The 12183-nt window shown below is 42.3% G+C and overlaps 2 protein-coding genes across 4 annotated transcripts in view; both read right to left on the reverse strand.

Annotated features, from left to right (window-relative positions):
- Phlpp2 (PH domain and leucine rich repeat protein phosphatase 2) overlaps positions 1-2477 on the reverse strand; it is a 67617-nt gene extending 65140 nt beyond the window's left edge. The window contains exon 1 of the mRNA XM_005073033.4: positions 2325-2477. Coding sequence (XP_005073090.1) covers positions 2325-2423 — 99 coding nt within the window. The 5' untranslated portion in view covers positions 2424-2477. The remainder of the gene's footprint in view (positions 1-2324) is intronic.
- Positions 2478-6890: 4413 nt separating this feature from the next.
- The window catches only part of Ap1g1 (adaptor related protein complex 1 subunit gamma 1), an 82076-nt gene continuing 76783 nt past the window's right edge, over positions 6891-12183 (reverse strand). For all 3 annotated transcript variants that reach the window (XM_013115652.3, XM_005073032.4, XM_005073031.4), the window contains one exon: positions 6891-11020. In XM_013115652.3, the coding sequence (XP_012971106.1) occupies positions 10919-11020 (102 nt within the window). In that variant the 3' untranslated portion in view covers positions 6891-10918. The remainder of the gene's footprint in view (positions 11021-12183) is intronic.

Genomic DNA, 12183 nt, shown 5'->3' on the forward strand with positions numbered 1-12183 from the left:
TGAGCCTGGTTCAGTTAATTTGATAAATTTTAGAACTTTGAGATACACTCTTACTATGTTGCTCAGGCTGCCCTAGGCTTAAATTATCTCTCGTGTTAGACTTCTGAATAGATGAGACTAAAGGCACAAGCTCCGAGTCTGGGTTAGGAGTATATTTTGAATAAAATGTTCCAGTGCCCTGTACAGACAGATGGTCCTCGATGTAATCTGGATAAGTTATGTTAGCTTAGTTATGTCATACTTTTTATAAAGATTTAAGAATAATGTTTATGATTTGGTATTGAGTGTAAGTATAAAAGGAGTAAAAAGTGTCCTTCCTTCCTTCCTTTTTTTTTTTTAATCAGTATTAGTATTTTGAAGCTGGGGCCAAGGAGTAAATCCAAAGCCTTGTACATTCAAAGCACACCCCCTACCATGGAGCCTCACTCCTAACCCACAGCTATACCCCTAGGCTACAGAAGTCTTTAGAAACATCTTCAGAGAAAAACATGTGGGCAATTATGACATTCTTCAAGGTTCAGAATGTTTTCTGCTTACCTACGTATTCTTTATATGCTGCACTTGAGAAAATGAGCCATCCAGCCACTTAAGAGAACTTCTGTATGTGGAACACACAAATACTATTTTCCCATGGTCTTATTAACAAGTATTAGTGTTACCACTTGCAGGAAAGCAAGGGCTAGGAAGGGCTCCAGATAGGCTCTCAATTCAAGAGCTCAGTACTGATCAAGAATCAAGACTGACCAATCACTGGACTCTTTTTAATGATCCCAAAATGGGAACTTTGGAAACCAGGGAAACATAAGTCTTCAATAAAGATTTTCATTTCTCTTTCACACAATTTGCCACTTCAACACTTCCTCCAAAAGGTTACATGGTTAAAAAAAAAATGCTCATCTTTTACATACCAAAGGACATTACATGCCTCTCAAAACTATTTCCTGCTGTTAGGCCTGCAGAACTTTTGTTTTTATTGAATTTACTCACAATTTATAGTTTGCTATTTGCTGTCAATTTAAATATTCAGAAAATTTTGAGTAGTTACACTCCTTTATGCTTGAGTAAATTCCAGTGTGGGTAACAATTAGAAGTAGTCTAAGGTAAACTACTAGAAGTTCTTTAAGTCTTTGCATTAAAACTGAGTATTAGTTCCATTAATTGTGCCAAATCTACTTTTCTGGCGTTCCCACGTTGTGCTACTTTACTAATAATCTTAAGAAGAGGAAATATTACTCAACAACAATTTCAATTACTTAATGATTGCTTTTAACAATATGCATTTTTGATGTTTGGCAAACTGTTTTTGAAACACATTAAATCTCAATTTTCTCCCCCCTCTTCTTTGCCAAGTTTTAAATCCTGCCTGCCGATTCCACTTCTAGAACACTAGAGAAATTCCATTCCACTTGATTTATCTACTGAACCTACAGGAGAATTTCTCTGCACTATTACAGAGGTTAGTGGAGAACTCCACCCAGTTAGCCACCCTTTAACCATCTCTGCTGACCTCACCTCACCTTCGGCATTCTTCCTGCATAGAAACTTCTTGTCATCACTCACCTTCAAGGCTCCATTCCCTCTTTGCCTGGATCTGTTTTCCTATCCTCCTACTCCCCTGGCTCTACCAAAAAGCCCCGCTTAGCTGCCTGTTGCATAACGGCTCCCCCACTGCCTTCTCCCCGGATTGTCACCCAAGCAGGAGAGCCCCTTCGGGCTCTGCTCCTCCTACCCCCACCCCCGCAACACGCCCAGCGAGTTCACCAGACACAGATCCTCCGGGACTGTCCCCGAGCCCGGAGCGTGGGGCGTCGCGCTTTGGAGCCTGGAGCCCATTCGGAACTCGGGTAGCCAGTCTCGAGAGCAGTGTGGTTGCTCCAGCAGGCGCAGCCCGCGCACACCGCGGCGCCTGGCCAATCGCCGCCACCATCCCCTGGCTGGGGTGATGTCTTCAGGTGTCCGCCTAATCCTGCGTACTCGCCGCTTGGCTCCTGCCAGGAGCGGCCCGCCCTCCGAGCCCCCCGGAACCGGCACCAGGGCCCCGGGCTAGGCCCAACGAGGCGACGGCGGCCCCGGGGATGCGAGGGCGGGGGTGGGGGGGACAACGGCGGCCCGAAGTCGTGGGCCTGCCGGGCGGCGGCCAGGGATGGACCGCAGCGGGGACCCAGGCGGCCGAGGCCCGGACGGGGGCGCGGCACAGAGACCACAGCAGGCCCGCGGCGCCCCGGCCCGGTTCAGGCGGCCGAGAGACGCAGAGCGGGGGGCGCCCGCCGCCTCGGGCAGCTTGGCGAAGGTGGACACGGTCCTCCCGCTCCCTGCTGCCTCACCTTAAGGACCCGGATCCCTCCGGGCCGGCGAGCCGTCGCCGCTTCAGGTGGCTCCGGGGGCTCCAGCGGGCCCGCGGGCCCGGGCTCCACCTCCCCCATTGGCCGCCAAGGATTCAGAGACGCCCGGCCGGCGCTACAGCGCGCGAGCCTCGGAGGCGCGCGCGATCAGCGGGAGGCCTCAGCCCTCCGCCAGGCGCCGCCCCTAACCCCGACGCTCCGCCCCCAGCGGCCCCGCCCCTGGCCCCTGCTGGACCTACGTAGCTGCCGGCCTGCAGAGGCCAGAGCAGAATTGTGGGAGCCTGGCGCCACTACAGAGTTAGTCTCCGCCGCACTCCACCCATGTCTTGGAGGACTGGGCCACACAGGAAGAGCAATTCGTTGCTTTCTCCGTGCTCCAAGAGGCAGGTGAGGCCTGCACCTGTTAAGATAGCCAAGATGCAGCCCTCCACCGATTCTCTAGTTAAGACGTTTCCTGCTTTTAAATGTGCCTGTCACCTTGCACGCACTGGCAGTGAAATAACTGTTGTGTACACGCCTCACCTCTCTTAGGAGATAGCTTGCGACCTTCTTCAGCAAACAGCCTCAAGTATGCAGACATCACTTGGCTCTCCAGCCACATTTCAATGTCCCCTGAAGTCAAAGTATCAGAATTCTTTTCTCAAACAGTAATATGCTATGTAAGCTTTATTTATTATTTTGCAAGTATTAACTCAGCAAATAATGCTGACTTTTGGTTTTGTTTTTTTGTTTGTTTGTTTTTCGAGACAGGGTTTCTCTGTGTACCTTTGGAGGCTGTCCTGGAATTCATTTTGTAGACCAGGATAGCCTCTGCCTACCCAGTGCTGAGATTAAAGGCTTGTGTCACCACTGCCCAGCTCAGCAAAGAATAGTTTAAAGATTGGCTTTTCTTTTAGTCCTTGAAGTGACAGTAGTTTTGTGATCAAAGTTGTACTCATTATTAGATTTATCCTTGTACAAATTACTTGGTCCAATTCTTTTAAATTATATTTTTAAGACAGCGATTTATAGTCCAAGCTGACACCCAATTCACTACATCGCTGAAACTGGCCTTGAACTTCTGATTCTCCTTCCCACATACCAAGTGCTTTGAGCACAGGTGTGCACCACCATGCCCGGCTTCCTTTATGTGATGGGTGTTAGGTCTATGGAGCACTTGCACGCCTGGTAGTAGAGCCTAGAAGACAGTTTCAAAAACCTCTGGACCTGGATTACAGGTGGTTGCAAATTGCCGTGTGGTTGCTGGAGATTAAGTTGGTCCTCTGGAAGGGGAGCCAGTGCTCTTAACCACTGAGCCATCTCTCCAGCCCCTTCCACTGGCGCTCAACAAACTAAATGAAACCCACCTGGCAGTTATCAAGGTGTAGTGAACAAAACACACAAAGAGCCTAGCTCAGAGATTTATAGTAGCCATTATACTTCTGAAATTCTAAATTTTCCAAATCACTAGCATTAACGGCTCCTAAATTTTGTAAGACTTCAAGATCTCTTTGTTTTAGGGCTTCCTCTCATGCATGTGCTGAATCTCAACATGTAAGGAACTAAAAAGCAAAACAGCTTCTCCAGTAACAGGCAATCCACTGCTTCAGCTTGGCTAATCCAACTATTTGTCTGGAGTACTTTAATTATGAACATTAAGGAAGAGCATTTGAGGTCTAACAGAACCTGTCTTGAGATGTCTTTTTAATTTGGAGTTAATTTACATGTCAAGATGAAATTTTGCTTCAAAGGCTCTGCCTCATACTAATAGTTTCTTCTATAAACAGTATTTTCTGTTTTCATAGGAGTTTGCCTCTATCACAGGCCCAATCTTCATTTCTTGGTTTTCTTTTAATATAGTAAACAATGTTTCTCTATGCCAAGTCTAATATAAGCTATTTTCAAGAGTTTTCCTTCCACTTTGAAATTATTTCAAGAAACCTACCTGATTCATTTGAATTTTTATCTCATAGCTTCCTGCACGAGTTCTCAGCAAATACACTGATACATATGTGGCAGACATTAATTTGAAGCCAGAAGTAGATGGCCATGGGCAAAGAAAATAGTAGTTAGGAATGTTTCCAAAAGCCTGTTTCTTGAGGTACTACAGATTACTGCTTCCAGATTTCATGTGACTTATCATATTTGATCCTGTCCCAAGTCCAACAATGAGTTCAGACTAGGGAACAGCAATGTTTCTTTGGTTGTTTTGTTTGTTTTGTTTTTTTTTTTTCAGAGACGTTTCTCTGTGTAGCTTTGGAGCCTATCCTGGCATTCCCTCTGTAGATCAGGCTGACCTCGAACTCATAGAGATCCACCTTCCTCTGCCTCCCAAGTGCTGGGATTAAAAGCAGGCGCCACCAACGCCCAGCTGAGAACAGCAATGTTTTGTAAATGGTTATCTTTTTGGTATCTGAATAGTAGCCTACACAATCAGTTCAAAATAAATACACATGTTAAAAACTAAGTATTTAGTACTTCAAACTGGCCATAGCTCTTGTAAAAGAAATACCCCAAGAGCACTGCCTCAAATCCCTTGGGAAATCATATAGCTACCTTTAAAAGTCCCCATTACTTCAGATCAAGTTCATTGCCAATAATTTGCTGATGTTTCCTTTTCAGATTATGTACTGATGTTAATATGGCATACTGTTACAAAGGTCACATTCAGTGCTCACCCCCTATTCAAGGCAATGTGTACTATGTATGACAAGTGTTATGTAACCACATTGTCTGCAAATGGTGAACAGCTGAGACTAACACTAAAAATAAATTCCTCTGGAGTGTGTGTGTGTGTGTGTGTGTGTGTGTGTGTGTGTGTGTGTGTGTGTGTAAAAATCATCTGCTCTCACTGCAAGCTCTCAAAGAATTACTAGGATACCTCCTCTCAGTTTGCTTCCTGTTGAAGCTCTACACACACACTCTACCTCATAAGAAAGCTAAGGTCAGACTTTGGTAGAGGAGCCAGGAGCTTCATGTCTACTCGCTGCTATCCAGTTCCCATTCTTCCACTGATTACAAAGTCATCTTTTGGTCCAAATCCAGTGTTATGCTACCACAGGATAATTAGGTGTTCTATATTCTTGTTCCAAATGCAGTTTAACCCACTCCAAAGTTCGTTTTTTTTTTTAAACATTTCCCTTTCTTTTTTATAGTGAGCCTAGGGCTTCATACAAGCTAGGCAAGCACTCCACCCCTAAGCTGCACCCTAAGTCCATTGAACATTTTTATTTTTTACATATGGAGACAGCTGAACAGGGGGAGGTCACAGAATAAAAAGCTGTTCAAGTGATTAAAATCAATTTTGTACTTCTGGATTGAAGTTCAAACCTGTGCACTGTTAAGTGAATGTCTAGTTTCTGTTTATTGGTTAAATTGTAGATTTTCTATTTTCACCTAAGTAGACATAATTGTATGCCAACTAAATTTAATTATAGAAACAATGATGAATTTTTCTGTTGGAGAAGACATGTAAAAGACAAGCTTATAGAAATGTTATCAAATGGTACCAAAGGGCATTGCTGCATAAAGTAGATAATCTGCCAGGGTCCACACCCTTTCCCTCTTCACTCTAGAAACTGTCACATCTTCTCCCTTCTCATTTAAGGGAATGTTAGGGATCATGAGAGTTGACAGAAAACCAAAAGCTTTCAACATTCAGAAAAAAATTTATATATATATATATATATATATATATATATATATATATATATATATATATATATGTTTGGGAAGATAACTTTCATGCAAGAATAAGGACCTGAATTCCCACCAGATAGCACTCGTATTCCCAGCTTGGGGATGTGGCTTTGCTAGTCAACCAACCTTGCTTAATAGATGAAGCCAACAAGGTGAATAGCTCCTGAGAAACACCTGAGGTAGCTCTTTGGCCTTCTCTCCTCTCTCCTCTCTCCTCTCTCCTCTCTCCTCTCTCCTCTCTCCTCTCTCCCTCTCTCCTCTCTCCTCTCTCCTCTCTCCTCTCTCCTCTCTCCTCTCTCCTCTCTCCTCTCTCCTCTCTCCTCTCTCTCTCTCTCCTCTCTCCTCTCTCTCTCTCTCCTCTCTCCTCTCTCCTCTCTCTCTCTCTCTCTCTCTCTCTCTCTCTCTCTCTCTCTCTCTCTCTCTCTCTCTCTCTCTCTCTCTCTCTCTCTCTCTCTCTAAAAAAAGTAATTCATGGTTATGCGAAATAAGCCACGAAATGTAATTTATTTGGGCTAGTCAGGTCTTTTTCTATCAAGTCACCAAAACAACTCACCAAAAGTCAATGAAGCCAACAAACAAAACAGAAACCTAACATAATTAAACATGAGTGCCCTTACTGGCTTCAGAGCTCTGAGAATCCACCTATGTGTAGAAAGCAAACATGATAGTAACTGAATTAAAGTTAAATGTCTACCTGCTCTTTAGACTTTTCACTATCTATAACATCTACAAGTTTTTAAAATGCTGTTTCTTCTCTTAGTGAGATTTCTGCGCAAAGGAATATTTTTAAAAAATCAGTCTAGCTCAAACCTTTGGAGTAAGAATTCATCTAAGGCTTCTAATTCATATGTAAGAAGCAAGGCAGCAAAATTTAAATCATTGAGTATTGACTTTTTATTATTAGTCACTGTTCATAATTTGTTTCAACCAAAAGACAATACACACAGCAGAATTCAAATGCATCCCATGTAAATGTTTACATCCATTTTATTCCTCACTCGCCTCTAAGACTTATCATTTCATTTTAAATTTTTTACATCTCAAAAATATGTCTGCAATAATTAGAACTTCATTAGCTGTTCCACTTGGAAACAGCCTTTTAATAATTTTACAGTAAAGAAGATGTGATGGGGTTTAATGAAAATGTAACTTACAACATCATGAAAGAAAAAGGACTTTACAGGAACACAGTGGGAGTTCACAAAGGAAAGAGTTCAGAAGCCCTTTCCCATGAGGTCCCCAAATAAAAATAAAAACAAAACACACAAAGCGCAAATGCAGGCTCTTAGGGGAAAAAGTCTCCAATGCTCCATCCTGAAGCCAGAATCAAGAAGCAACTGCTCAAGCTGCTTCAGTATTTTCTTCTGTTTAAGTGTTCCAAGTTCTGGGAATGGAACCTTGTCCATGGGACCCACTCACTGCTATTGCTTGAAAAAGGTATTCACTTTCAGTTCTACAGACAGCCCCACCCTCCCAAGCCAAAGCTGGCCAGAAGTATTTTACACTTCAGAACTTCCTGTGCAGTTCTCTTTTCAGTGATCTTCCCCCACACCCAGACTGACAAATACACCGGCATACACAGCCCTCCCAACCACAAAGTTGTGAATATGCTCTCTCTCTCTCTCTTTTTTTTTTTTTTTTGGGTTGTTGTTCTCTCTCAGTTTAGGACACTCAAGTTTAAATACATTCACTAGGAAAAAAAACACATTCAAACTCCTTCTTCCCCTAGTTCTCATGACCAACTATATTCCAATGTAGAAGATAATGAAATCAAACCAAAAAGCAGTATTCCCTAACTTCCAACTTTTTCTAAAAGAAAACAGAAATGGAAAGTATATTATATAGAAAATTGAAAATCTCAAACTATTAGTGCTGGAGAGTTTTAAAAGTCTATTTTCATATATGAGGGAGGCAAACAAAGGTTAAGAAGCACACCTTTAACCAGGAAAGGGTATCTGCAATGCTACGCTGAGGAATGTTGCTTTAAATGAAAAGACCTTGAAGTTAACAGATGATTACTATACACAGCAGAAAACCTCCATGACTCCTTAAACCATCTCAAGGTAACAGCACCAAAGCATTGTGGGAGAAGCAGCTCCGAAGAGCACCCTTCCTACAGTTTTCTGAGATTACTTAGAGGAATTCTCCCTTAGGGTGACTCTGGGGTGGGAAAGAAAGATGACATAAAAACTACTCCTCAAAGAAGGCAATAATGAGGTACAAGTGCGTATGAAATTGTCAATAAGTGGGGTTCACTGCTTATCACCCTGCGCTCATTCAAAGTCACAGAAATCACTTTCTTCACAATGGCTCTGAGGTTGTCAAATCCATCCAAATCTTTGTAAGGGTTACATGTGGAAAAGGAATGACTGAAATGTGCAAGAATTCACAGAAACGAAGAGATTTCTCCTTTAAGCTGCAAGGCCAAGTGAGAAGATAACTAATGCTGATCCTAGAAACTAAGAAGGCACGCTGAAGCTTTCAAAGATCCAATCACTTGGAACAGTCTTCACAACCATCAGTATCCTAGGCAGTTATTTGGCTGCTAGTCCGTCAGTATGGTGCTCAGGTCGTCTCCAAAATAAATTCATATCTGCACAGCACCCTTTGTGTTAAGGCCATGATATTTTTATTCCTTCTCAATAAAGCTATGGATGATCATATACTCTACCTCAAAACTCTGATCACCCAGGCTGATATTTGTCAGCAGAGAAGATCTTTCCAGCTCCATTGGCTAGCACTTTCTTTCAGCTTGGTCTTGAGCAGATTTCTTCAGATTCAACTCAGTTCAAACAACAACAAAAAGCAACCAAAATCCTGGGCTGGTTAGCTACGAATGTAAAGGAGAAAATAAAGCCTCCACACAAAGAGGAATGTTAAGACAAATTCTATTCAAGAAATCCACCAACATAACATTAATCCTATCATGTTTCACAGCATTAAATGTCCCTCCAATGAAATCTGTCTGCAGGAAACCTTGAAGGCTTCCACTGCCCAGGCAGAGCAGTTGTCCAACATATACACGTGTCCACACTTGCTTTCCTGAACACAGGAGAGATCTCCTGTTTGTGACCCAGCTGTCCATTTACCCAGGTGAGTAAGGTTCAGTAAATCTTTCTCTTAAAAGACTATTAAGACCAAAAACTTTCCCTTTTGGAGCCTTTAGTTCAACTCCAGTTTGTCAATGTTAGGAATAGTCTAGCATCTGATACAGAGCTAGGTTTGACAAGACACTGAAGATTTTAAGTAAAGGCTTGGTGAAATGGAACGGGAGAAAAGGAGATTTGTACCAAGGTTTAAAACTGAAGCCAAAGTGTCATTCTACTGTACAACATGGTAACGACCGCAAATGTTTTACAAGCAAGGTGGAGCCCCCTTTTTCTTTTTCCTGTCGTATATTAGACATGGTGCCTGAATGTATATAGTACATTCAAAATGTACCACAGGACAGTCACCCAGCAAATCAACATAAAGACTCAGTGACATTAGGATCTCTTCTAAAAAGCACTCGGCACTCTTGCTGTTTAAAAAGCTCAAATCTTTAATGCAGATGTTCATGAGACTGGTTTCTTCCAAGAGACCAATTTCTCAGACTCAGAAAAGGATATCCTACACTATGGTGACCGTAAGACTTACTCTCACATGGAGGGCAAGGAAGCTACAAGGCTTCGTTTCAACACCATAAAGTACAATATAGGAAAGATTTCTTTAACCGTGTGGTCTTTATTTCAGTGCCAGTGTTACAGATACAACACAAATGTTCCAGTTAGAAGAAGGAATTCAAACGGAATGCCAAGGTCCAAGCCAGGCTCAGGAAATTAAAAGGGGGTCTGGAGCAATGGATAACTTGACTCTAGTGTGCTCCAGATTAAGTCTGGTACTGCTCTTCCTATGGGCTATGGTCTTTTGTGACAGAGTCTGTTCCTTAAAGACTGAACTCCTCTTTTGACTCATTTACCACAGCTCAAATGGGCAAGTGATGGGCTTGGGAGAAACACTATAGTGGGGAAAGGGTCATTAATAACTATGCATGTATCTTTTAGAAAGTGTCCACTTTGCACTTAAAGGGGAATTGATTTTGAAAAGCATGGAGAGAGAATTCATGACTACAGCTAAAGACTGGAGAGAATGGGGAGCTGGAAGAACCTTGGAAGTTTCTATTACAAATAGAGCACCATATCCTTCATGCCAAATCTCAACAAAAGCTCTTTGAACTCCATCTGTCCAGTGTTTACAAACAACCTCTCAAGGTCTAACCAGTTTTCTTTTATATAACAAACATACATACATACATGTGTGTCTGTGTGTATACAGCAATGCACAGAAAAGGCTCCCAGGAGCCTAATGCCTCTTTCAGACATTGGGAGAACCAGCAGAAAAAGGCAGGGCTCCCTTATGTCCATTGTTACAATTCCATTCTATATGCCGATGTAAAAAGCGCCCTATGATGGTAACCAGCTAGTGAGGAACAAAGACCCCACCTTGCCCAGTCCACAGAGATACAACAGTAGAAAGAAAGGGCCACTCTGCTGCAGAGAGAGTGAGTGTTTTCTTGCCATGAATTCCAGTCCTCTCCTCCAGACCAGTTGCTGATTGCCTCAGTGGCCCAGAGAATGTTGATTCTGGCTGCATATGTGGGAGGGGTGAAGTGTGGAAAAGGGAGAAGAGGAGGAAGAGTGCAAAGTAGCCTCCAGAAGCAGCCAGCGTCAACAGCGGAGGAGAGGACATTAGTCTTTACCGATGCTTCAAGGTCAGCAGTAACTTGAGGAAAACCCTCCTCGACAGTTCTCTCAGCTCCTCGTGCCCATGGTACAGTTGGGGGACTTGCCAGCAATCATAACCTCCTTCCCAGAATTCCTTTGATTGAGTGGGATAAGAATGAGAATGGTGCTGGACCCTCATTGCCAGGACTGAGGGGGAAAATTGTTCACTTCTGCTAGATCTTGCATTGCTGAGCCCTTGTGATTATACGTGAGCTTGATTCGCATTCGCAGCTGTTGCTATAAAAGGGAAAGAGAACCATAAATTAATTCACTGAAATAAAGTCTGCCTATCTCTCCAGTCTGTAAATACACTGTTTCTTGGGAACAGGGTTCCACTACATTGACCAGGCTAGCCTCAACCCCTTGGGTTCAAGTAATCCTCTGATTTCAACCTCCCAGGAATCAAGGACTACAGGTACATGCCACCATGCCTGGCTCCACAGATAGCATTTAATCAGAAAGGTAAACAAAGTACATCAAAGTAAAGATGTCTCAAACGGTACATAGGCAAACAGCCAACAGCAAAAACTTATTATCACTCTAGACTGGAGCCCAAGGTTAACATCAAGACCATAAAGTAGAGCACATGAACACCAAGTAGGCCCCAGCATTGGGGATGGGGCTGGGGACACACAAAAGACTTAACTCTTTGTCCAAGTCACTACAGAAATAAGGAAACACACTGTTTTATGTTCTACATTTGAGTCAACTGTTACTTGGTTTACAAAGCCCATGGTAAACATCAACATCAATGCCTCTACTTCCAAAGAATAAAAGAAAAAATGGGTGCCCAGGTAACAGCAATAGTGTAGTTAATAAGGCAAATTTCAAATATTAATACATTAATAAAAAATTTGTTCCATGTATCAGAAAATGAAAATAATGTGTGTTTGTTTGTACTAATTACATGATCAAAACACAGAAAAGAAGAACAGGCAAAATAACACAGAAAGAAACACTCAGAGAGCTTGCAAGGAAAAAACTGAACCACTTCAAAAACGGTTTGAAAGTCAAACAGTTAACTATTAAATAAAAGTTTCTTTCTCTGAGAAGATACAGTGAAACTTGCTAAATTGTTTTTCCTAACTGCTTCATTTAAAATGCTTCAAATTTTGATGGCCATATTTCATAAATATGGACTTTTGACTCAACAATGATTTTACCTCAGATTTAAACTTTTGTTTAATCCTCAAAACTATACCTTTAATCCTCAAAATAGAGAATTTTTAGATGCATTTTAATAAGATGTCACTAATCCATTTGCTGTCCCTGGGCTAGGTTTATCTCTACAAAAGAACAAGGAAGTTAGACCAAGCATTTTCCTAGATCTCTTCTCTAAGTATGAGTGAGAACAAACAAAAACCAGAAAAAGAAAGGCAAAGGTTTACATTTAAAAGTAA

The sequence above is a fragment of the Mesocricetus auratus genome, unplaced genomic scaffold (assembly GCF_017639785.1).
Source record: "Mesocricetus auratus isolate SY011 unplaced genomic scaffold, BCM_Maur_2.0 Super-Scaffold_6723, whole genome shotgun sequence".
NCBI classification, from domain to species: domain Eukaryota; kingdom Metazoa; phylum Chordata; class Mammalia; order Rodentia; family Cricetidae; genus Mesocricetus; species Mesocricetus auratus.